This window comes from Fusarium musae, chromosome 2, assembly GCF_019915245.1.
Source record: "Fusarium musae strain F31 chromosome 2, whole genome shotgun sequence".
NCBI lineage: Eukaryota > Fungi > Ascomycota > Sordariomycetes > Hypocreales > Nectriaceae > Fusarium > Fusarium musae.
In genome coordinates, this window is record NC_058388.1 from 4,470,443 (window position 1) to 4,493,410 (window position 22,968).

At 49.2% G+C, this 22,968-nt stretch overlaps 12 protein-coding genes and 1 non-coding gene across 13 annotated transcripts; 9 read left to right on the forward strand and 4 right to left on the reverse strand.

Annotated features, from left to right (window-relative positions):
• Nucleotides 1-116: 116 nt before the first annotated feature.
• J7337_003274 (uncharacterized protein) lies at nt 117-1,418 on the reverse strand (the record flags this gene model as incomplete). Its single annotated transcript, XM_044820991.1, has 1 exon — nt 117-1,418. One exon carries the CDS (start codon nt 1,416-1,418, stop codon nt 117-119), a length of 1,302 nt encoding a protein of 433 aa, XP_044685291.1.
• A 622-nt stretch (nt 1,419-2,040) lies between these two features.
• Nucleotides 2,041-3,677, forward strand: J7337_003275 (uncharacterized protein; the record flags this gene model as incomplete). Its single annotated transcript, XM_044820992.1, has 3 exons — nt 2,041-2,338; nt 2,388-2,899; nt 2,946-3,677. 3 exons carry the CDS (start codon nt 2,041-2,043, stop codon nt 3,675-3,677), a joined length of 1,542 nt encoding a protein of 513 aa, XP_044685292.1.
• Nucleotides 3,678-4,250: 573 nt separating this feature from the next.
• Nucleotides 4,251-5,867, forward strand: J7337_003276 (uncharacterized protein; the record flags this gene model as incomplete). Its single annotated transcript, XM_044820993.1, has 4 exons — nt 4,251-4,401; nt 4,452-4,577; nt 4,667-5,690; nt 5,738-5,867. The coding sequence occupies 4 exons, from the start codon at nt 4,251-4,253 to the stop codon at nt 5,865-5,867; spliced, it is 1,431 nt and encodes a 476-aa protein (XP_044685293.1).
• Nucleotides 5,868-6,262: 395 nt separating this feature from the next.
• Nucleotides 6,263-6,784, forward strand: J7337_003277 (uncharacterized protein; the record flags this gene model as incomplete). Its single annotated transcript, XM_044820994.1, has 1 exon — nt 6,263-6,784. The coding sequence occupies one exon, from the start codon at nt 6,263-6,265 to the stop codon at nt 6,782-6,784; it is 522 nt and encodes a 173-aa protein (XP_044685294.1).
• A 270-nt stretch (nt 6,785-7,054) lies between these two features.
• J7337_003278 (uncharacterized protein) lies at nt 7,055-8,146 on the reverse strand (the record flags this gene model as incomplete). The annotated part of the gene is made up of 2 exons (XM_044820995.1): nt 7,055-7,414; nt 7,469-8,146. 2 exons carry the CDS (start codon nt 8,144-8,146, stop codon nt 7,055-7,057), a joined length of 1,038 nt encoding a protein of 345 aa, XP_044685295.1.
• A 561-nt stretch (nt 8,147-8,707) lies between these two features.
• On the reverse strand, nt 8,708-8,805 carry J7337_003279. Its single transcript has one exon. It is a non-coding gene; the product is annotated as a tRNA-Ala (tRNA).
• A 385-nt stretch (nt 8,806-9,190) lies between these two features.
• On the reverse strand, nt 9,191-10,772 carry J7337_003280 (uncharacterized protein; the record flags this gene model as incomplete). Its single annotated transcript, XM_044820996.1, has 3 exons — nt 9,191-10,015; nt 10,067-10,413; nt 10,466-10,772. The coding sequence occupies 3 exons, from the start codon at nt 10,770-10,772 to the stop codon at nt 9,191-9,193; spliced, it is 1,479 nt and encodes a 492-aa protein (XP_044685296.1).
• Nucleotides 10,773-11,517: 745 nt separating this feature from the next.
• On the forward strand, nt 11,518-12,957 carry J7337_003281 (uncharacterized protein; the record flags this gene model as incomplete). Its single annotated transcript, XM_044820997.1, has 5 exons — nt 11,518-11,836; nt 11,915-12,276; nt 12,328-12,422; nt 12,481-12,720; nt 12,792-12,957. 5 exons carry the CDS (start codon nt 11,518-11,520, stop codon nt 12,955-12,957), a joined length of 1,182 nt encoding a protein of 393 aa, XP_044685297.1.
• A 568-nt stretch (nt 12,958-13,525) lies between these two features.
• On the forward strand, nt 13,526-14,958 carry J7337_003282 (uncharacterized protein; the record flags this gene model as incomplete). The annotated part of the gene is made up of 2 exons (XM_044820998.1): nt 13,526-13,896; nt 13,947-14,958. The coding sequence occupies 2 exons, from the start codon at nt 13,526-13,528 to the stop codon at nt 14,956-14,958; spliced, it is 1,383 nt and encodes a 460-aa protein (XP_044685298.1).
• A 722-nt stretch (nt 14,959-15,680) lies between these two features.
• On the forward strand, nt 15,681-17,352 carry J7337_003283 (uncharacterized protein; the record flags this gene model as incomplete). Its single annotated transcript, XM_044820999.1, has 2 exons — nt 15,681-16,432; nt 16,485-17,352. The coding sequence occupies 2 exons, from the start codon at nt 15,681-15,683 to the stop codon at nt 17,350-17,352; spliced, it is 1,620 nt and encodes a 539-aa protein (XP_044685299.1).
• Nucleotides 17,353-17,702: 350 nt separating this feature from the next.
• J7337_003284 (uncharacterized protein) lies at nt 17,703-18,767 on the forward strand (the record flags this gene model as incomplete). The annotated part of the gene is made up of 1 exon (XM_044821000.1): nt 17,703-18,767. One exon carries the CDS (start codon nt 17,703-17,705, stop codon nt 18,765-18,767), a length of 1,065 nt encoding a protein of 354 aa, XP_044685300.1.
• A 414-nt stretch (nt 18,768-19,181) lies between these two features.
• Nucleotides 19,182-19,619, forward strand: J7337_003285 (uncharacterized protein; the record flags this gene model as incomplete). The annotated part of the gene is given in 2 exon segments (XM_044821001.1): nt 19,182-19,580; nt 19,593-19,619. The coding sequence occupies 2 exon segments, from the start codon at nt 19,182-19,184 to the stop codon at nt 19,617-19,619; spliced, it is 426 nt and encodes a 141-aa protein (XP_044685301.1).
• Nucleotides 19,620-19,767: 148 nt separating this feature from the next.
• On the forward strand, nt 19,768-20,201 carry J7337_003286 (uncharacterized protein; the record flags this gene model as incomplete). The annotated part of the gene is made up of 2 exons (XM_044821002.1): nt 19,768-19,968; nt 20,019-20,201. 2 exons carry the CDS (start codon nt 19,768-19,770, stop codon nt 20,199-20,201), a joined length of 384 nt encoding a protein of 127 aa, XP_044685302.1.
• Between the last annotated feature and the right edge of the window lie 2,767 nt (nt 20,202-22,968).

Genomic DNA, 22,968 nt, shown 5'->3' on the forward strand with positions numbered 1-22,968 from the left:
AGAGAATGGGGGAACCTTGACAAGTATCATTGAGCGATGGAGATCTAGGCCTCATATTGCCATTCAATATTTATTGATCTACAGTGTAAACGCTATATACACGAAAAAAAGACTCTTCAAGAGCTTAGGCCCTTGACAGTAGCACCAGTAATGCTAATAGTATAATCAAGACCCTTTGAAACCTCAGCACTCAGATCAAAGCCATCGTACAGGATAGGCTTAGCAGGAGCGTTAGCAACAACAACACTGACATCGTCGCCAGCCTGAACAGGAACAGTACCAGCACCATCCGTAAGTGTTACATAAGAAGACTCGCCTCCCTCCCGGTAGATAGCAACAGTCGCGACAAACTCGGCGTCAGCAGAAACCTTGACCTCGAGAGAAGTACCAGTGACGTCGAGAGGAATGATGTTGGCGCCCATGTAGCGAGGTTGACGATCAGCCTTGGGTTTATAAGATCCAGTACCCGCAGCTTCCATGCTTGCGAAGGGGATATCAGCGCGTTGCTGGAAGAAAACTTGTTGGGCGGTTGGATGTCCGATATCAACGTAGGCCATACGAGCCCAGTAGCGACCGACGATATCACCAACGGTAGCGTTCTGCGAAACGCGAGCAAGAGTGTGAAGAGGAGTCTCGTTACTATCCTTCTTATACTGCAATTGTAGCTGTCGAATGGTATCTTGTCCCAGACCAGCAAAGTCATCAGGGTTATAGGTCAAGTAAGCCAGAAAAGGCCAAGCTTGGTAGTAATTGCCAGTATCGACTGATCCATCGACAATGACCTGGTGAGAATCGCCAAGAACCTTCTTAAGCTCGATATCAGTGGGAGAAGTCTCCTGATTATGGTTCTTTCGCGCGGGTGCACAAATATCAGAGGTCTTGTATGTATCGGCGACCCAGTTCGCCAGAGTCTCCCACCAAGCACCAGTTCGGCTCTGATTCACCCAAGCTTTCTGATGATAATGCATTGCATGACCATACTCATGAACAGTAACACCCGGTACAGCGAGGTACTGATTCACGACCTCAACGTACGCCATGCCCGTTGCCTGATCACTATGCATCACACCCGCCGCACCGCCCAAGTCACCGACAGTGTAGACATTAGTCTTGTACTTCGGTCCACTATCAGTCTCGTCGTTGAACGAAAGACCAGGCGATCGCCACTTTAGCGTTCCGACGAAGCATTCGAATGCTGCTTCGAGCATCTCGATCGATTGGGCGGTTGCATCGGCGGAACCATTGTAGATGCGGAAGTGTGCTGAGTCTTTGAAGTTGGAGCCGCCGGGGCCGACGTTGGGATTCGCGATGTATGTCTCTGCTGTCGCCGGAGCATCAGCTGTTTGGGTCACGGCCTGGGGGAGCGCGTGAGCACCAGCGGCGAGGAGGGTTATAGTCACAGACTTGAAGAGACCCATTGCAACGAGTGAAGAGACGAAAGTGATATTTCAAAAACGACAAAAACGAAGTAACGCGAGGGTGATTGTGGCGATCATCTTGTTTTTATGCTTTGTTCAAGCTTAACTGGGACGTGCGAGACCAAGTTCCGTCATTGGTGGACTTTGGATGTTTCGGTCCATAGCGGTTTCAATATAGAGTTTCATAACAGGGGAGTTTCTATGTTTAATTGTCGATACGGGGGAATCTGTTTAGGATCATCGTGTTGCCAAGAGAAATTGGGGCTGTTTGATTGCCAAGTGGCATTGACGGATTTCATCCCGGGCCATTTTACACCGAAGTTTCCGTCAAGCTTCTAGAGCACAACTGCCGACTTTCTTAACAGGGAGTTGAACGCTACATAGGATGAAAGTGACAATACCAATTAAACTTAAAATAGATTTGGGTTTTTAATTTTATTTGAGCTGTATTGTTGATCTGGTGACCAGACACTTTCATCACGTCATAGCCGATGATTACCCGTCGCATCACGCAATGACCCATGTGTCATCCGGCCAGTCATGACTCCATCTCACAACCCATCCATCGACTCGTCCTTGTTTCAACAACCCCATCACAACCCTCTCATAACCCCGACTCAGAATGTCTTCAGAACGCGCTGAAGACGCGAGTCAACAGCCTCTTCTGTCCGAGCATCGCCAAGCAGATCACGATGCATCCGCGTCGCGGGGTACTTTCACGCGTAACCTCGGCGCCGTCGAAGCCTTCGGTATAGTTGTCAGCATCGTCATCGGCAGTGGAGTTTTCACCTCTCCCGGCTCCATCGACACGAATGTTCCATCCCCGGGGTTGGCGCTGGTTATTTGGTTGATTGGTGGTGTTTTGGCTTGGACGGGTGCTACGACGTTTGCTGAGCTTGGAACTGCTATTCCAGGCGAGGGTGAGATTTACCCTTGTCGTTTTTCGTGGAGATTATCTAACGAGTAAAGGTGGTGTTCAACCATATCTTCAGCATATATATGGCGATATCTGGGGTTTTCTCGCAGCGTGGACATGGATCGTCACCGTCATGCCAGCAACGCTAGCAATCCTCTCCATCGTCTTTGTCGAGAGCGCATACTCAGCCGCGGGGGTGATAAACGAGGACCACCGCATATCGCACAAGCTCCTCTCAATCTTAGTTCTCATCGTCATGAGCGTCGCAAACTCTATCAGCACGAAAGCAAGTACTCGGCTCAACGGCTTCTTCGTGGTTCTCAAGTTTGTGAGTATTCTTGTCGTGGTCATGGCCGCGCTAGCTGTTGTTAGCGTTCACGCTACGCATCCTGATAAAGAAGCTGGGGGAGGCGATTGGTTCAAGAAGAATTGGTTTGAGTATAGAGATACGTATAATCCGAGCGGGCCAGATACAGATTGGAGCAAGTTGAGTCAGTGGGAGATTTTTGGACATTATTCTGCTGCGCTTTATGCGGCTCTTTGGGCTTACTCTGGTTGGGACAAGGTGAGTGCCTGATTCTTTACTAATGACCTTGCGCTGATGTGACTAGGCTATCTATGTTTCGGCTGAACTTTCACACCCTGCAAAACAACTCCCCCTTGCTATCAATACCTCAATCCCAACAGCGATCATCTGCTTCCTTGCCGCCAACGCTGGATACTACGTTCTACTCCCATGGGACGTTGTGAGCACTACCGACAGCGTGGCCGTCACTGCCCTCACGCGCCTTTTGGGTCGAGGTTTCGGTATCGTCACGGCTGTTCTCATCTGTCTAGTCGTCGCAGGTTCTTTACTTGGCAACTCATTCGTTGCGAGCCGTATGTGCGTCGCTGCAGCAAGAAAGGCTTGGATCCCTAGTTTTTTCACCATCGTTGGTAGAGTCGGCGTTGAGCCTGATGCCGAGGAAACTGAGGAGTCTGAAGATGAGTCTACTAAAGAAGCTGGAGACGCTCCCATCAATGCTGTCATTCTTTCAGTTGTGCTCGCCTCATTCTACATTCTCTTTGGAAGCTTTAGGGCTCTCTTGACACTCAATGGTTTGGGAGAGTACTCTTTCTTCTTCCTCACGGTTCTCGGCGCCATCATCCTGCGATATCGCGAACCTGATCTGGAGAGACCTTACAAGACTTTCTCGATCAACCCAGTAGTGTTTGTGCTAGTCAGCGGATTTGTGGTTGTTCGAGGTGCCATCTTTGCACCTGCTCAGGCGATTGTCATTCTTGTCATCTGGGCTCTGGGGATTGCCTTTTACAAGGTGCGACAGTATCTCGCCACGAGGTAGATTTGATCACAAGTCACGGGCGAGAAGAGTTTCGATTTGTGAGGCAAAAGCTAGGACTGCCTCTGTCATGATGTGCAAATAGAACGGTCAATGGCGACATGGGAGACGGTTAGAATTTATGGGTTGCACTCACCAAATGATAGCTAAATCTTGATACGAATAATAATTCTTTGATTACTGACCGTTACATCAGATCGCCTCCGCTAGCGGAGATTGTGCGGTTATTAATGCCGAGTATGGTAGCTTTCGCCTCACGCAATGGTCGTGGAGATGGCATCATCGTAACTAGTATCTACTAGACCACAAAACCGATTAGATCCCGCCCTAGTATTGGATGTCAAGGTCAAGTCTCATCGGAAGCATGTAACCTATCGTTATTTGTCAGAAAGATATATGGTCTACCCCACGGACTTAACGTTGATGTGCTTGTTGGAAAATTGACGACTGACCAGGATGTGACCCAGCTTTCTGGTAGAGGCCGTGCCGTGCATTACATTGGAGTGATTAGCATAAATTGATCCTTCCCCAACTCTCACTCATAGTGCCTGTGTAATTACTCAGTTATGATAAAGAATGTCTGAACTACCTGTGAGAAAATGGTACCACTGGTACTCACCAACCGACACGCCCGAGGAAAAGAAGCTTATCTTGAAGCTTGATCTTCTACTTGTCCCTTATGCATTTGTTCTTTACTGGGTCAAATATGTCGACCAAACCAACATCAGTAAGCTCAACATTCTCCTTTCCAGTGATATCTTACACTGACACCTTCAGATAATGCCTACGTCTCAGGAATGGCACAAGACCTTGGTTTTCACGGCAACGAATTAGTCCAGTTCCAGACGATCTTCGTCGTTGGAAACGTCGTCGGTCTTTTACCCTTCATCTATCTCTTCCCTCGTGTTCCAATGCACATCCTAGTTCCCAGCCTTGATCTCGGCATGTCACCCACTATACCCAGCTCAACTCTCTACTAACCGTGATATCAGGATGGGGCATCTTTACCCTCCTTCAGTACCGCGCCACGAGCTATGCAGAGATAATGGCCTATCGCTTCTTGGTCTCCATCTTTGAAGCATCATACTTCCCTGGCGTCCATTTCGTGCTCGGCAGCTGGTACAGATCAGATGAGATTGGCAGAAGAGGCGGGTTGTTTTACATCGGCCTTACTCTTGGGACTATGACCGCTGGTCTTCTCCAAGGTGCTGCGACGCAGTACCTCGACGGGCATAATGGCCTTGCAGGCTGGAGATGGAACTTCATCATCAACGCAATCATCACATTGCCTCTAGCTTTTGTGGGTTACTTCCTCTGGCCCGGAACACCTGGTAAGCCGAATCGCTTGGTCATGAAGAAGTCTGAGATCGCCCTCGCAAAAGAACGTCTCGAACGCAATGGGTCAAATGTCAGAAGTACACCTTTTTCATGGACCTTACTCCACCGCATCTTCACGAGTTGGCAGTTCTACATCCTCGTGTTCTGGGATATTTTATTCTTCAACACTAGCGCCAACACAGCTGCGTTCCTCCTCTGGATCAAGAGCTTAGATCGCTACAACACTACCAAAGTAAACCAACTAGGATCAATCAGTCCTGCTCTGGGAATCTTCTTCGTTCTCTTCATCAACTTCAGCGCCGACTTATGGATCGGAAGACCTGCTGCTATCACACTTGCATCGGTGATCAACTTCACTGGCCTTGTCATCCTAGCAATATGGAACGTCCCCGAGGCAGCAAAGTGGTATGCTTACAGCGTCGGCTACTCCGCCGTCGCAGTGTCATCTGTCCTTTATGGCTGGGCGAATACCATTCTTCGACATAACAACGAGGAGCGAGCTTTGACGCTTATTCTGATGACGGCTATCGCGACTTCGACTCAAGCTTGGATACCACTTCTTGTGTACCCTACTGTCGAAGCACCTCGTTTCCCAAAGGGTTATGTGTACTCAGCGGTCATGGTTGTTCTTCTCGTGGCGATGACTCAGGTCATTCGTATTGTTTATGGTAGTCATGGGTAAGATTGATGAAGACATCTACCGGAGTGGAACTAATGCTTTGCAGGGAAAAGGTACGCGCCCGACGGGGTAGTCTGAGTGAAACAAGCGAGGAGGGTGATATTCAAGCACCTCATGGACTTAGCATTGGCAAGGATGCTGGGAAGCATATTCAACCCTCCACGGTGGCAGTGTAGAAGCAATGTTCAAGATGGTGGCCACCAGGGAAAGAGTATCAGGGAGCTATACTAAGAAAACAACAAATAATATGTGATAAAACCGAGACTATCGAAAGTACAAACTCTTTCACTGCTCTAGTTTTCTTCAGATTACACTGCAAGCAGCGCCTGGATAATTTCGTAAATCTCGTATCGCATCCAATTATCTTGTGTGAGGATCGCTAACTCGGGAGCGTGGCGTCGATAGCTGAATCCTCCAGCATTATAGCTCAACACAACCCCAACTGCAGCTAGCGTACCGGCCGATCGGCACATCAATAGTCAATAGTCTCTCACTAAGAACCGATGGTTCCCCGGTCTTGGCAATCGTCATCACACTCATTTACTCGCTGATCAATTCACTCGCTTACACCATGCGTTTCTCACTTCAGAGTCTGTCCCTTTTCGCGCTCTCATCCCAGGCAGGCCTCGCCCTCGCGGGACACTGCAAACCATCGCCCACTACAACAGCCGCTGCAACCACCACCACCTCCATCCCCGAAGGAACCCCCATCAACGCCATCCTCTCCGATGGGAGCGTAGTAAACACCTATCTCGACAATGTCTACCTCAGCGATCAAGGAGACACCCCCGCAACCTTCATCCTCGAGCCATCGACCGGTCGCCTCACCACGTACATTAGTGGCACCAAACTTTACCTGCAAACCGTCATCCCGCTTGGCCCTCAACTCTCGTTTCAGTTCGATACCTATCAGAATATTGTCAACAACCAGTACCGGTACTTTGTCAAGTGCGCGGTCGTCGCGGGCTTTCTGTCGTGCGAGTCTGAGAGTGGTCCGACGCCTATTTATTGGCACATTGAGAGCAACAACATTTTCTATGGCAATGAGAACACGCTCACTGGTGTTACTACTGCCCAGTTCAAATTCCAGTAGCGTGGGCTATAGCGCGACTTGGGTGGAAAAGTTGTCTAGCAATCAGTGATGTCACTGATGTGTTGAGGAACACAAGTGCACTGGTGCGTTGCGCGAGGGAATAAAGACCTTCTATGAGGTGGGAGTCATTGAGCCAGATTCAATTCTCATTCTTTGTATATAATTCAAGAATTAATGTCGCTGTTTGAACAAGTGATTGCGCTTCTCTTTTCTCGCTTCCATCTCCTCCTTCGGGCCAAGTGCCGTGTGGGACTCTTGGGCCCCGGATTCTCAATCATAGTGTCCTTTGACCTCCACCGTAGTGGCTTCATTTGATTTCGACCCTTCGGGATCTTTGTCCAAGTAGACAAGCCAGCCAGGCAACGGCTCAACAGCAATAGATTCGTAGTTGCCAACACCTGGCTCGTCGCGGGTATGCGCGAATAATCCTCCAACCATTGTACAGTACCAGGTGCCCTCACCAAAATCGACCTCAAGAGGTATCGTTGCAACAGCAGAAGTGAGAGTACCGAAATAGAGTTTGGCCTGTGTCGACACGGTTGCTTTCCGACGATCGAAGAAGACAGAAAGCCACCCACCAGTCACACGTCCCTGCTCGTCTGTTTCGAGCATTTGGTCCCAGAATTCCTTCTATGGTTCAGGATTTAGCGGATCAACTGTAAGATGAGGGGTCGGATAGTTAACCTGAAAGCCAGCTCGTAACAATCTGTCCACAAAGTTGTCAAGACGAAATAACGTATGTTCCAGCTTCGGGAACCGGGTGCTGAGTCTCAAGATGCTGTTCCGCATTTTTTCCAAGTCCGTCCGAGCCCCATTGACCGCCATGGCCCCGCGATAGTCAGGATGCAGGCGCTTCTCGAGTTTCCGATGAGCTTGAGCTGGGCAATCACTGCCTAGTAGTATAAGAGCGGCCGCCCCCGAATGCGTCTCCGTGGTGGTGCTGAACTTGGGCATAAGAAGATCGTAGTCCTCAGGACCAAACCTCGACTTGGCCATCTCGCACAGGCATCTCACCACCAAAGGCCAGTCGTTGAGTTGTTCTCGGGTAAATTTCGGAATCTCCATGTCTACCTCACGGTCCAAAGCTTTGTAGATATCGGGTTTCAGCAGTGCAAGAATAGCAAGCCAGATATCATCCACCCGAATGACAAGTGCTCTGTTCGTGTCGAAGACTTCTGCGGCAGCCGAGATGAACCCGTTTTGAGAGCCCACGATGCGGGGAGGGAGGAAGAAGATGTCAATATTGGTTATGCCATCACTTTGTGCGTAATCATAAGGAGATATATTTTTAAGGAATATGTCCGCGTATTGGGGGCCGGACATGCCATCCTTGAGGATCGTTGTTGATATTAGTGCGCCCATCACCGCGATATAGAAGATATTTTTTAAGTGTAAAGAGAATTGGATGTGCTTTGTTCGGTTTTGTTCTGGTATGTTATTGATGACGGGGATGTTGAGATGGTGAGAGAGGGAGAAACATTGCGGAAGTGACTGGAGAAATGGAGTTTGAGTAGGCCTTCCGTCGGAGCCGTAAAAGACGTGTCGTGCTTTCCATTTAGATGGCAGCTTGAGAAGAAAGATGGTGTTTTCAGAAAGCGCTAGCTCGACCTCTTTCTCGCCTATCATCAATCCATCACATCAGCCTGCACCAGGCAAGAGTAGACTGACTAGACATGCAGTCCGATCGAGCACTTTTGATGCGCGTGGGAGGAGGTAGTTGCAGTTCCATTGCATGCTCAAAGCCATTCAATTCAGCGGCTCCTTCTTTGTCAGTGGTTTAAAAAAAAAAGGTACAAGAAGCCGAAGTTACCTAGGTAATTGGGATTCTTCAGTGTGTTGGCTTGATATGTCTCGTTGGGACGGACGTCGAGGTCGTTGCAGAAAGGTCAAAAATGGAACCTGGTGGAGTCTAACCACCTGCGTTGGACGAACAGGGAATCGAACCCTGGACCACTCCCAGATGCGAGCATCTGATGGACGAAACTTGCTAAGGGAGTATTATACCACTAAACCATTCGCCCGGAATTGTTGAATTGCTGTGCCAAGTTTGTGACTAGATTGTGCGCCCAACACCGGCGCCTTTGGAGATCAATCCGGTATTGCAAATCATCCCTGTTGTTTGAAAGGGTAGCCATTTGAACTCGGTGATGCTGTCGGAATTTTTCGCACTTCACCTAGAGATTGAGTTTTACACCGGCGGATTGACGGTGGGCCACAAACGTTTATGATTGGGAATGTTTGTGTAAACGTTGGAGCCGCACCGTTGTTGCACTGGCGATTTTGCAAATATTAGCCACCAACGTTACGACATACGAAAATGCACAGCCCCAAAACTTTTACGGCCAACAAAGAATCATTGAAATCTGCCAGATAAATACAAAAACCCATCTATAAACTTTTCCCTCACTACGCAGCAGCCATCGCCGCAGCAGCCATCGTCGCAGCAGCCATCGTCGCAGCAGGCTTAACCTCCACCTCAACCTCATCAATCTCCATCTGCAGGGTAATCTTCTCCCAAACCGCCGACTTGCCCAACTCCTCAAACGTATCCTCTACAACCCTCGCCGTCCTCTCCACAATCTCATCAACATCCTCCTTCGACACGATAAAAGGCGGACAGACCAGAAAATGATCTCCGCTGTACCCATCATACCCGCCATTAGCGTTAAACAGCGCGATCTCGTATCCAGCGCTCATCCCGCGCGAGTGCAACAATCCATTGAGCCCGAGATCATACGGGAAGGGCGTCTTGGTCTTTTTGTTGGTTACGAACTCAACAGCCCAGAAGAGTCCGCGCCCGCGGATGTCGCCGACGTATGGCATTGGAAGGAGACGCTCTTTGAGCTTGGTGCCGAGATAAGCGCCCATTGAGCGGACGTGCGATAGCATGTTTTCGTCGCGGATGATTTGCTGGACTTTGAGGGCGGCGGCTGCGGCTTGAGGGTGGGCCATGTAGGTTTGACCGTGGGCGAAGCCTTTGCCACTCTTTTGGAACGACTCGACGAGCTTCGAGTTGATCATGACTGCAGAGACAGGAGCGTATCCCGCGCCGAGACCCTTTCCGACGACGAGAATATCAGGAACGACGTCTTCCTGCTCCCAAGCATGGAGAGTGCCGGTACGACCCATTCCACACATGACTTCGTCCAGAATAAGAAGAGCGTTGTACTTCTTGCAAACAGCCTTCATAGCCGGAAAATATCCCTTCAACGGCATAGCACAGCCACTCGCCTAAACACAACAGATTAGGGCATTTCCAAGAAAAGATGGGAGACGACTTACACTTCCTCCAACAGTCTCAGCCACGAAAGCGCAGACCTTCTCAGGCCCGATTCTCAAAAACTCATCATCGAGCTCTTGGGCAAGACGCGCAACATACGCCTCGTCATCTTCACCGTCGCGCTGTCCTCTGTACGAACTACAAGCCGATACGCGCGAAGAGTTCTGCGAGATCAACTGCACGAAGGGGTCTTTTCGTACTTTGAAGTCGCCCAGCGTCAGCGCACCGAGGGTAGCGCCGTGCCACGCTCCTACGCGAGCTATGAAGTGGCTTCGTTCAGTCTGAGGAATAGCGAGGTGCGAAAAGTGTGTTTTCGCAAGTTTGAGCGCGACTTCGACAGCTTCGGATCCTAAACATCAATCAGTACCCCGATATCCACTCTCATACGAAAGTTCACGTACCTGAACCGCAAAGAACAGCCTTGGACATTTGACCTTTCGTAGACTCAACGAGAAAATCCGCAAGATCTTCAGCTGCCTGCGTCTTGTAAAAGCCCGGGTGACAATACGGAACACTCACAAGCTGCTCTACAACAGCTTTCTGAACGTCCTTGTTATCATAGCCCAGACACGCAACAGCCGCTCCACTCGTAGCGTCTAGAATCTTGCGCCCATCGCTAGTATTCAGATAAATCCCCTGCGTCGACTCAACAAGAGCCGCGGGATGTTTCTGAAAGTTTTTGTAGAGAAGACTGTTTGTAGGCGCCATGATGTAGTAATACCGAGATGCTGATGATTTGAAAATCCATTGTGCCGTGTGCCTTTTCTTATATACCTCGATGATACTAGAGATGAGCTCATCGCTCTCCTATCTCTTGACAGTCATTGACAATCATTGCGAAACTGTTTTCGATAAGACCCGAGTCTCCGGTGTGGCTGGCCAATATTTCAGGTAGAGAGAGTATGGAGGTCCCTGCCAAAAGTTTTGTCTTGACCCCCTGTCAAGCTAAAAGGTGCTAGCAGGGGGTATCACCTGTCAGTATCAAAAGGTACGGAGTACCAGGAGTCGGTTATCGATAGTGAGCCAAGCGCTATTCCGTACGGAGTACCTATGTAGTGTAATGATCCCTTCCTGTCGGGCCGCATGTGTGCTCGGGCCACAAGAAGAAGCAAAATGGTGTCTTATACCCAGCCTCCAATCACTCCTCTCTCATGCACAATCTAGACAATCTACGGCATTTGTTTGATCTGCGTCAGCTGGTGAGACACGGGTCAAGAAAAACTATTTGCTCTACTGTCTCATCTCAGGCGCGGCCTCAGCGTCGATCCCTACTGCTTACAGACCGCCCTTTGGGAGACAGCGGCACGGGCGGTTACATCCAGAGGCACAGACAGCTTACTTTAAGGGCTTTCCCATCATTTACTCCTCCCAACCTTTTTCCATCTTCATCTTCTCATTGGATATTCGGTATTCTCTACGTATTATATTTTTGTTGAACTGCCGAGAGTGGAGAATGGATATCCCGTTCAAGGATGTTGTCTTTGATACGTCAGATCCTCATGGATCAGCCCTGTCGCTTCTTCCGCTCCTGTTCCGCGATCGGAAGATCGACGACATGCGTATATCCGCTTTGACTCAGGGCACGACAAATGGCGTCAGTATTCCCTCATACTGGGCTACCCAGGAACACGGAACTTTGTTAGGGCTAATGCAAATATATTTGCAGCTTTTCAAGGTTACGGTCGATGCATCTACGGCAGATTCTGCCACTGCAGATGCAGTGCTGATCAAGGTCTACGGAGACGGCACGAATATCACCATTGATCGCGAGAGTACGTACCCCTGTCTCTCAATCTCGCCTGGAACTTCCGTCTTGGATTCGTGTCTAACGTGAACATGTCGCGCAACAGAGGAACTCACGGTACACAAGCTCCTGGCTGAGCGTCAACTGTCTTCATCTCCACTGGTTCGCTTCAGCAATGGACATGCGTATCAGTTCATCTCTGGGCGAGTCTGCTCTGAAGGCGACATGTCTGAGACAAGAATCTTCCGTGGCGTCGCGAGGGAGCTTGCTCGGTGGCACGCGACACTACCGACAGCAGACCCTGAGGACGTCTTGACCTACAAGCCGGGCGTTTGGTCCACCGCGAAGAAATGGCTAGACGCTATCTCCAAACACCCTCATCGATCACAGGCCGAAATTGATGATTTGCATGAAAAGTTCAAGTATCTAGCCGATGCGTTGCTGTCAACTGACGTGTCGGAGCCCTTGGTGCGTCGTTGCATCTACTTAGCTCATTTGTTCTGTTGCTGACCCGCATAGGTTCTCGCTCACGGCGACCTTTTGTGTGCCAACATAATTGTACAAGAGTCGGGTGATGGCAGCGATGTCGCCTCAGTCCGATTCATTGATTACGAGTAAGTCATACCCTGCGCTACAAATGTCCCCAAAGCAGAGACACTGAACGGCCCCGAGACACGCCACATACTGTCCTCGGGCCTTTGAACTAGCAAATCATTTCGCTGAATGGGCCGGCTTCGACTGCGACTACAATCTTCTCCCCAAGACATCAACACGACGCGCTTTCATCGAAGAGTATCTCACGATCCACGCCGAAATGTGTCGGGAGCACAACATACCGACTGTCAATGATGCTGCTGTGGATCATCTAATGCGTCAGGTCGACGATCACAGGGGCTTTCCTGGGTTCTACTGGTAAGTTGTCTCACAGACAGATGAGAGTGTGGTGGTACAAGACAAGACACTGATTTACACCCCTGCGACAGGGGTCTCTGCGCTCTGATCCAGGCTGAGACAGCGACCGGAACTATCGACTTTGACTACGCGGGGTATGCGGCCAAGCGCCTTGCAGAATACGAGAGCTGGCGTAGTGTGCGGGAGGGAAACAGCCCGTCTTTGCCGCTGAGGGAGGAGGTCTGGTCAATGCCGTAGACAAGACAAGACAAGACAACCCCCACGGCAAGGCATCAGCGGGCAAGACAGACATTCTTAGTTAGAATACGTACTCCGAGTAGACGACAACAGAAAGAAAAGTCAGACACTCTACCTAAACTTGATTGATCACACGCTGTGCAATGTACTGTAATAAAATCCAACTCAGACCATTGTAACTAAGTATCGCGCTAACAAACATTCAGGGGCTGACCTGTATGGCTCGTCTTAGCCAAAGGGAGCATCTGGCACGCGCACAGCAGCACATGCTGGGTCATGATTCGTCTACGTAGCCTGTTCCCCTTTGAGAAGAGGCGCTTTTTTTTTCTCTCTCCCTGCTTGGGGAGGGAGCTGACGAAAAAGAGCCAAGCCTAGTTCGATCGCATGATCTAGAACATGCGTGGACCGTGCGAGAGATGATCGACGGCGAGAAGAGAAGATATTGGAAAATTTAAAAAATTGTCTTTAGATAAATGAGGCAAACAACGACTAACGCTTGAGCTAACCATCTCACCCTGCTCTCCCCAGGGTTTTCCTATTGTACATATCCTCTACAGGGCATTTTATCATGGCGGTAGCTGGTCGTTTCGTTTCCAGTATCGGCGCCGATGTTCTGTGGCGGTCAAGCCGAGACCTGAAGATCCTGATCCTTCTCCGCTTCATCCGCCTCCTCGGCTATGGAGGCACGACCCTCGTTCTGGCGCTGTATCTCAACGCGCTGGGATTTCACGATACGCAGATCGGTCTGTTCATGACGCTGACGCTCGTGGGTGATCTTGCTATTAGCTTTATCCTCACCTATGTCGGCGATCGTGTCGGCGTTCGATTAACTGCTGCCGTTGGAGCGCTGTTGATGAGTGCAGGCGGTGTTGCATTTGCGTATTTTGAGAATTTCTGGCTTTTGCTGATTGCGAGTATCGTCGCTGTCATTAACCCCAGGTATGTTTTTGTCCCTTTTTGTGAGACTGAGAGGGGGACTGACGATGTAGTGCGAATGAGATTGATCCGTTCAAGGCAATTGAGGAATCAGCGATTGCTCGGCTTAGCACAGCGCATACTTGCAATGACATGTTTGCATGGTGGTCTATGCTGGGCATGTTTGGCACAGCAGCGAGTAATCTCCTGACAGGCTGGCTCATCAACGCCCTCGAAGACAACGGCATGGAAAAGTTGGATTGCCACCGCATAATCTTCCTCGGCTACGCCGGTATCGGCCTCCTCAAACTCCTGTGCTCACTCCTCCTCAGCTCTGAAATCGAGCAGATGCCCCTCCAGAAAGAATCCTGCTCAACTCCCCAATCCGGCATTCTCACCCCAGATGAGGAAGCTTCTGATGATGAGACTGCTCCTCTTCTTGATGATAATAGCTCCGGCTACGGAGCCGTTGCAGAAACACAAGCTCAAGTCCTAGCTGCAGCACAGGAGAAGCGGCTCTTCACCCCAGCGTCTTTCGCTTTTATGTGGAAGCTTTCCCTCGCACTGATCTTTGACTTTGTGGGATCAGGTCTCGCCCAGATCTCGTGGATGACATATTTCTTCAAGCGCGAGTACGACATGCCCGAGGGAGCTCTCGGTTCTGCAACCTTCACCGCCGGCATCATCTCCTCCGTGCTAAACCTCGCGTCGTCACCACTGTCACGCGCCATCGGACAGGTGCAAACCATGGTCCTCTGCCACACAGTAAACTCCATCTCGCTGCTCATGGTGTCTGTGCCTGGAAACAAGTACATCGCCCTTGTGATCTTCATCTTTAGAATCGTTACACGCGAGATTGATAATGCGCCGCGACAGGCGTTCATCTCGGCGGGGGTTTTGGACCATGAGAGGACGTCGGCTATGGGTGTTGTTAATATTACAAAGACGATTGGAAGTTGTCTTGGTTTGTACATCACGGGATTGTTTGCGGGCTTGGATAAGTTCTGGCTTGCGTTTATTCTCGCTGGTGCGCTTAAACTGTCATATAATGTTTTGATCTTGGCATTCTTTTGGAAGAGGCGTTGAAAAGTGTATTTCTGTTGTTTTACTAGTCGGTGTCACTGCATATCTTGTATTGTTGCATCTTGCATAGACAAAACTGTTCGAGTCCTGTATGCCAATGTCCTTAGGGTAGTAAGACGTTTACTCTACATGTTTCTCAACATTTGTGCTCTGATAAGGCCCATTCCAACGACCAGGTTCCATTCGTCATATCCACGACATACTGCGATACCGCTCCGCCGTATCAGATTTATTTCGCGGACTCGGGCTATGCCGTGCCGCTGTATCAAATGCAATGAAACATATCTAGGACAACTGTCGGTGGCCTCAAACTCATCTGCCGAGTCCATTCAATAGTTCAACATGACAAGATTGAGTGTGTGTACAAGGCATTGGATGCATTCCCTGAATACTGCATTTGCATCAGTCGAATCACTACTCACCGCTGACCGCAATATTGATCTTAGCTCTGCCGTCTTTGCATGCATATTGAGGTTCCTTTGTTGATCTACTTCAGCTGAATTGGGCCGAAAGTGGCTGGCTGACATCCCCCATTAGGATGTGATTGATGCCATGCACTCATCACTTCAATATCACATTCGTCAGCTCCAAATTGGTATATCCTCCTCAATTCTGTCTTACATGGTGTGCATCTATAATATCCCCAGGTCCTCTCTCATCTCTTTCTATCATCCAATCTCACCAAAACTCTCCCTTGAATCACGCCCATTGGTCAATCCTTCACCATGGATCATCTCCTCCATCTTGATACAGATGTCGTCTGTCTTCTAGCCAAACTAAACACCTACGACTATATCATCGTAGGAAGCGGTTTCGGCGGAGGTCCTCTAGCTGAACAGCTAGTATCCCAGCAGTACAAAGTCTTGCTGATCGAGCGCGGCAGCGTCATTTTCTCCACCCACGTTCTCAATACTTCTCGCCCTTACTTCAACCGTGGCGCAAGTAATTCCCCCGAGGGTAATGAGCGCGTATATGACGCTGTAAAAGCCAAGGTGCAATGCACCGACCGCTCTGATAGTTATGTCGGCGGTCCAGTGTATTGCGTCGGTGGACGATCTAATCTCTGGGGTACTTGGATTCCAGAGATTGGCGACGAGACGCTTGGTGCTTTCTTCCCAGCCGATGTTGTTGATTATCTCAAGGGCGATCCAGTTCGAGGATACAATAAGGCGTTCAGGTATCTCACTGACTCGCAGCCTGGTGATGTCATTTACCCTGAGGGTGACGGCAAGCATGAAGTCAGCGCTTCAGAGATTGGCGAAGCAAATCAGATGTTGGAAAATGCCTTGTCTGGATCAAAGTTCGATCTAATGCCCATCGCGGCGCAATTCAATGCTCCGGCACCATACAAGTTCGCTCAAGGTGCATACAGCACTACCCTCAGCATCATCAATCGCATGTATGCCAACGATCAGTACCTCTCTGTTCTTCTCAACACAGAGGTCATCGCTGTTCAACACACTGCAAGCAATACCTTGTAAGTACACCTATCAATCCATCAAACGTTCTAGCTGACGACGAGGGAGTAGCAACAAAAGCGTCAACGCTCTCAAGATCAGAGACAAATCCACCAACACCATCAAAGAGCTTGACGTCGGTAGAGCCAAAGTCATCCTCTCCGCCGGAACAATCGGCACCGCCTCCATCGCCCTCAACAGCGGTCTTGACCACCTCAATCCCCTAGTCGGCAAAGGTCTCATCGACCATAACGTCTGCTACGTGCGGTTCGCCAAGCAAAAGTCCGACACCGTCACCTCAAAGCCCCTCAATCTCAAAACACACCTCAAAGTCGGTGGTGAAGAATGTCTCGTCACAGTGACGATCAATGCGAATTTCTTCTTGGCTGGAAGTTCTGCGACGCTCAACACGACGCACTTTTATCGTCGTGATGGGACCCTCATGAGTCCTAAGGGTGCGGCTGATGAGAAGGAGAACTTCGATACTATCTGCATACTATTCGAGTTTGTTGGGAAACTTGATGACGAGAATTCTGTGCTTAGTCTTCCGGGCTTGGATCCTGTGCTGGATATTCGTCGACCGCCGATCAAGCATGAGGTTCAATGTGCTATGGAGGATATCATCCGCAGAGTTCGCGATGCTTTTGTTGGTGTGAAGCCCAACCAAGCTACGTATGCGGACCCGGGAGTTTGTCCTGATCCTGGCCTGAGACCACAGCATCTGGGCTTTGGAGTGTTTTCTCATGAATGCGGAACGATGAGAATGGATGGACCGCAGGGACCTGGTGTTGTAGACTCTAACCTCAAGGTCAAGGGATTGGATAACCTTTGGGTTTGCGATCTCTCAGTTCTGCCTGTTAGTCCCGAGGCCAATCCCTCGTTGACACTGGCAGCTCTTTCGCTGAGGCTTGCTGAGCATCTCTGCGGTAAGAATCATTGAGCTTGGAGAGGTGGGCCTTTTCTGAGGGCTAGTAAGATGACTGGTATGCTTGCACAATCATTATCTAGATTGATATTCGAACAATTCACTTATTTGTAATCTACACTGCCTTTGATGTCATTCGTCCGTGGTCCCGGCCGAAGAACGGTCATAGAGCCTAAACTCCAACAACATTCGGCCGAAATCCGGATTTAGCATCACGAATATCCATTTATTCTTGGTCCTCTATTTTCGTACATAATGCCGCCTATTTCTGTACACTCACTCTTCATTGACTCCCAGTTTGACGAACATCCATTCTTTACAAACCAAAGACAGACAACAGCTTCATTCGTACCCCATACCTAGCCATGTCCACGCAACAATTTGCAAAAGATCAGCCTGTGGGCTTCTCTAACCGCATCGAAAGAGTTGCTATAGTTGGGGTATGTTCCATTCGTCACTTATCTGTTCGTTACGCTGACATAAAAGAGGCTGGCGGCCGACAAGGCGCCCAGATAACTGAGCAACTCCTCAAGACTGGAAAACATACCATCACTGCCCTGACTCGCATCGGCAGCACCTCCAAACTTCCAGATAACGTCAAGGCTATCGCGGAGGACTATGAGAACGAAGAGACTCTCGCATCGGTACTCAAGGATCAACAACTCCTCATCATTACCCTGGCCGTCACTGTCGACCCAGAAGTCCACCATCGCATCGTTCGCGCAGCTGGCAAAGCAGGAATCCGCTACATCATCCCCAATATCTACGCCGCCAATGTTGTTATCGATAACCAAGGTTCTGTCGATGACTTCTTTCCCGCTGCTCCACCCATCAATCTTCTGAAGGAAATTGAGCGCGTTGGTGTCAGTTCTTGGATCCTTCTCGTAGGAGGCGTCTGGTTTGATTACAGCCTTCCTTCCGGAGAGTCTTTCATGGGGTTTGATATCGATAACCGCAAGGCCACTTTGTTTGACGATGGTGAAGCAAAGATCAACACTAGTACTCTGGCTCAGTTCGGCCGTGCCGCTGCTGCCATTGCAAGTCTCAAAGAGCTTCCAGACGACGAAGACGACAAGTCCTCAACAATCGCGGACTTTTGCAACAGACCAGTGTATCTCTCTAGCTTTTATGTCAACCAGAAGGATATTCTGAGAAGTATTCAGCATGTCACAAAGACGACCGACGCAGACTGGGGGATCAAGTATGAGAGCAGCGCTGATCGAATTGAGAATGGCAAGGCGATGGGGAGATCTGGTAATATCATGGGACTTGTACAGGCTTATTATTCGTTCATCTTCTCGCCAGAGGGCCAGAAACTGAAGACCCAAGACAAGCTGCACAATGAGATTCTCGGACTGCCGGATGAGGACTTGGATGCAGTGGTCAAGGATTGTGTTGAAATGGCCGAGAACAAATTTCGACCCCTGTAACTGTAAAAAGATGTCACTGAGTAATATTCGGGTCAATCAGCCACCCAGCTGGGCACTGAATAGAAATGCAAACACAATTGTGGAGTTTGTTATTGTGATTTCGGTGAGGCGGAATTTACTCAGACCAATTGCCAGCCGCCAGCTGGCAGATGTGAGCGCACAGCCTGATATGATAACCGGCTACCAATCACTTGCGCCAAACGACATTGTCAGCAGCCTGAAAATAATGCCTAGCGCCAACAGCTGAAACACTGAAGGCAACACTCTCAGCGCCAGTCTCAAGGGCATGAAAAGAATCTCGATCTTACATGAAACTTCCTACTCATCTCCTGATATTACGTTCAAACTGACACATTTTACAGAAAATTACCCGCGTGCAATAGAATCTTGATGGTACGTTAGGTCTTTGACACTATGTCTTTCGGCTTCGGCGTTGGCGATTTCATCGCTGTTGGGGAGCTATGCTGGAAGATCTACACCCGGGTGTACAAGGTGTCGCGCGATGCACCAGAGGAACTCCGGGCCTTGATCCAAGAACTGGGCAATCTCTCCAACACGGTGAACCTGCTAAATGAAGAAGTACGAGATCGGGAAGAGTGGATGAAACGCGCGGGAGAGAGACGGCTGGAATACACGTGTAAAGTCATGGGTCAAGTCAAAGCAACTCTTCAGAAAATGGATCGATTGGCTGATAAATATGCTGAACTCGGTAAGGGAGATGGTCTTGAAGGCTCAAGACGCCCATTTCGAATCCAATGGAACCGAGTCAAATTCGCCTTTGAGGTGTCTAGCATCAACGAGCTTCGCGCGAAGGTTTTAATCTAGGCTCAACCAACTGGTATCAAGCATTAACGTTCTCTAGTTCATGTCTCACAATTTCCACTTAACCCTTCTTCTGCAAGGTGCTCAAAAGTAGGTCTATTCTTGGTCTTTCTGACATACCCGCTGATGAGCGAGTTCATCTCTGGAACGGATTGAGAATCAACAATCAAAAACGGACATGAAGCTGGACGAGCTTCGGAACCTCATGATAGGCTACCGCATTTCGCCCCAGGGACCTCTTCTGAACGCTCCGTTGGACGATGAGGACCGAGCAGAACTCAGCGCAGCATTCTTGAGAAGTGCAGAGACTGGTAACAGGCCTTGGGCCTCAATTGCCATCGATGACTGGCTGCAAGCAGGCAAATGGTGGTTGTTAAAGGTGCCTGGTAAACCAATGGTTTTAACATGATGCGAACTAACGCTTAACAGGTTCGGTCACAAATGAATCGTCTAGCTGAAGGGACTGAGATTAAAGTTCATGCCTATGTCAACCTACTTAAGGCATGCTGGATACTGGCGGATATTGTCTCAATACACCCACAACGTGTTCATTTAGGTGCTTCCAACGACAGAAGAAACGAAGACATCCGGAATCTCAGTCAGGTAGAGTAGATTGCATATTGTTCAGTAGTTAGCGCTGACAGTAATTGTCGTAGATTGCGAAACGAAACTTGGAAGACTTTCCTGTTTTCGAATTTGAGCTCCACGACGTTAAGGAGAATGCCATAAACATATGGCCCCAATCTTCACCTTTAGGAACGACTGGGTCTCATCGAGACTTCGGCTTCAATCGCGATAGTCTTCGCTTGCAGACTTCGCACGGCGAAGTGTTATTTCAGTGGTATAAGGGAGTAATACCCGCAATTTGATGTTGTGTCTGATCAAAGTCATAGTTTCGCAGAAATTGACCGCACACCTAAGGGAACTGTGGACACTGAGAGGATTTCTGAAGAATGTTTCCTTGTGTTGGAAGTGCGGCAACAGGACATTCATCTGAATCTGAACGTTATGCTGAGAGACTTTGCTGCGCACGATATCTGTAAGATAGAACGTAAGTATTGTATTTACCTTGAGAGCCAAGAAGTAACGCCTATTTTTCATTATTTCAGTTGAGCCGGGCGATGAGTGTGTTCTTGAAGCGTGGGGTGGCATTGAGCCACTCTTAAGATCTCTTATAAGTAGATTGGGAAGCAAAGTTGAAATCTTGAATACCCAAGGAAAGTGGTTCCTTTGCTGTTTCCATTTACTTACTGACTTATATTAGACTCCAATGCCTTGAAGGCGATCCTGCGGGGATTTCAACTGTTCCGGTCTGTGTTCCGGCCGACATCCCTGACCGCATCAATGGTTCATTCCATTTCCGTGCTAGCGAATTGGCCGAGTCGAGATGGGAACTGCCTCCTGCTTCCTGAGTATGACACTGGCAGCCCAGCCTCATCCGACTCTCTTGGGTTCTTGTTAAGGACTATTATTAATGATGTAGTCAAGAACAGATACCAGGATAAGAGTCCAAGATGGGAGCTTTTTGCCCAAGACTGTCTAGACCTTGAATTCTTACCACTGGGTAATTTCGTCTGGAAGGTCATCTGTTGGCATTGTGAAAAGTTCGCGGACATGAAGCTGCTACTTGATGGTTTCAATATTACGCAATACCTACACGATTCTTTAGTCCAAACCGCATTCCTGCGACTGGACCGCAGCTTCCTCAACCATCTGATGCCTTATATCAACAACAGAGATGAATGGTACCCTGATGATGTACTCATTATGGTCAAGGCTGCGCTTAGTTCAAACGATGTCGGGTACCTTTTGTCGATTCTTGAAAAGGGTTCTGCCAGGATGCTCTCTAGGTATAGGACTTCCATCTTCCAACTGGTCTATAGCAGCAGGCGTCTTGGTCACATTGACGCCATGATACAGGTCATCGCTCCCCGGCCGGCAGACATTGCGGCAGCCCTCGCTTGGTATCTAAGCTCCAGCGATGAGCAGAGCTTTGGAGACTTCTTGCACATGGTCGAAGGTCGAGGCGGATATTTCAAGAGCAAAACAGCCGAAGAGATCGATCTCTCCGACTTTGATCCTGCCTTTGTGGCTGGATGTGGTCGTTTGATAGAGACGCAGCGGCCTACCACTCTAAGCCTCTATCTTGACTCACTTGAGAAACTAGGTATTGATTTTCACAACAGGAAAGGTTGTAATAACATAACATCTCAGCTATCAGCTCTACCCGCTATAATCTCCCCGGATCCGTCATTTCTCCGAATTCTGCTGGAACGAGAAGTCGTAATGGCAATTATGCCACCGTACGTCATGAAGTATAAACTACCAAATCTCAGGAGATATGCGACAGAGGAAGACCTCGAGGACCGGCGAGGGGGACGACAAATGGAAATGATTCAACCGTTAGTCAACGAGTATGGTCCACCGAGATTCAGAAAATCTTTAACAGAGGTAGTTGTGAGTAGGGTTGTTATTAGTTACCTGCGCTAACTGGGGATCCTAGCCTACCTCGTCAATGTATTTAACAGAGTTAGAGTACGGAGCGCTGCTCCAATGTGTTCAGCCACCAATGGCACACTGGACTCTCCACTGCGCCGTTAAGCTTGTTTGTGATATAGGATTCCTGCAGCTACTGTGTCGATATGGCTCACCATTGCAACAAGAGAGGTCCGGCACTGAGGACGAAGAGAACAATGTACAAGAGATAATCGATCATCTCTCGCGACTCTCAAGCCTCGAAGATGCTCGACTTGAACATTTGGAGACATTGCTGCATTGTCATATCCTCATTGATGTGGCCATTAGAGGAGTGAACTACTCCTTCGATTCGGGCACTTTCAATGCAACCATCAACACAGCGGAATACCATGAGACTTGGAGATGTATAGGGCGCCTTTTGTTCCGCGATAGTTTCTTTCAGGTGGTCCGCACAAGGATCTGGAAACCCAAGGCTGAACGGCTCTCGGAGTTGATGTCTAGGTATACCGAGTCTCCAGGCCTATGCCCTAAACATCTTCGAACACAAAGTGACTGGGACAAATGGCGGGGGGACGCCCTGCAGGTCTTGAGCGAGCTAATCTAAGAAGCTTCGGTCAGTATATTCCAGACAAGACGATGCTAAGACATTATACATCAAATATGAACGAGGTCCGGGAATGGGAATGTTAGATGGATAATGATCTGTGAACTATAATTACAATACGAAAAGCTTCATTGTTGCCACCCACTTGTACATGACCTGTGAGGTACCTTAGACTAGTTCTCCTACAACTCTTATTCCATGGTTTCTGGCTTGCGCCTTGTATGACCTTGCAGCTCTCGCAATCCTACCGTATGGAAGTGCTGACAGCAAGAGAACAATAGCGAGTACTGGCAAAGC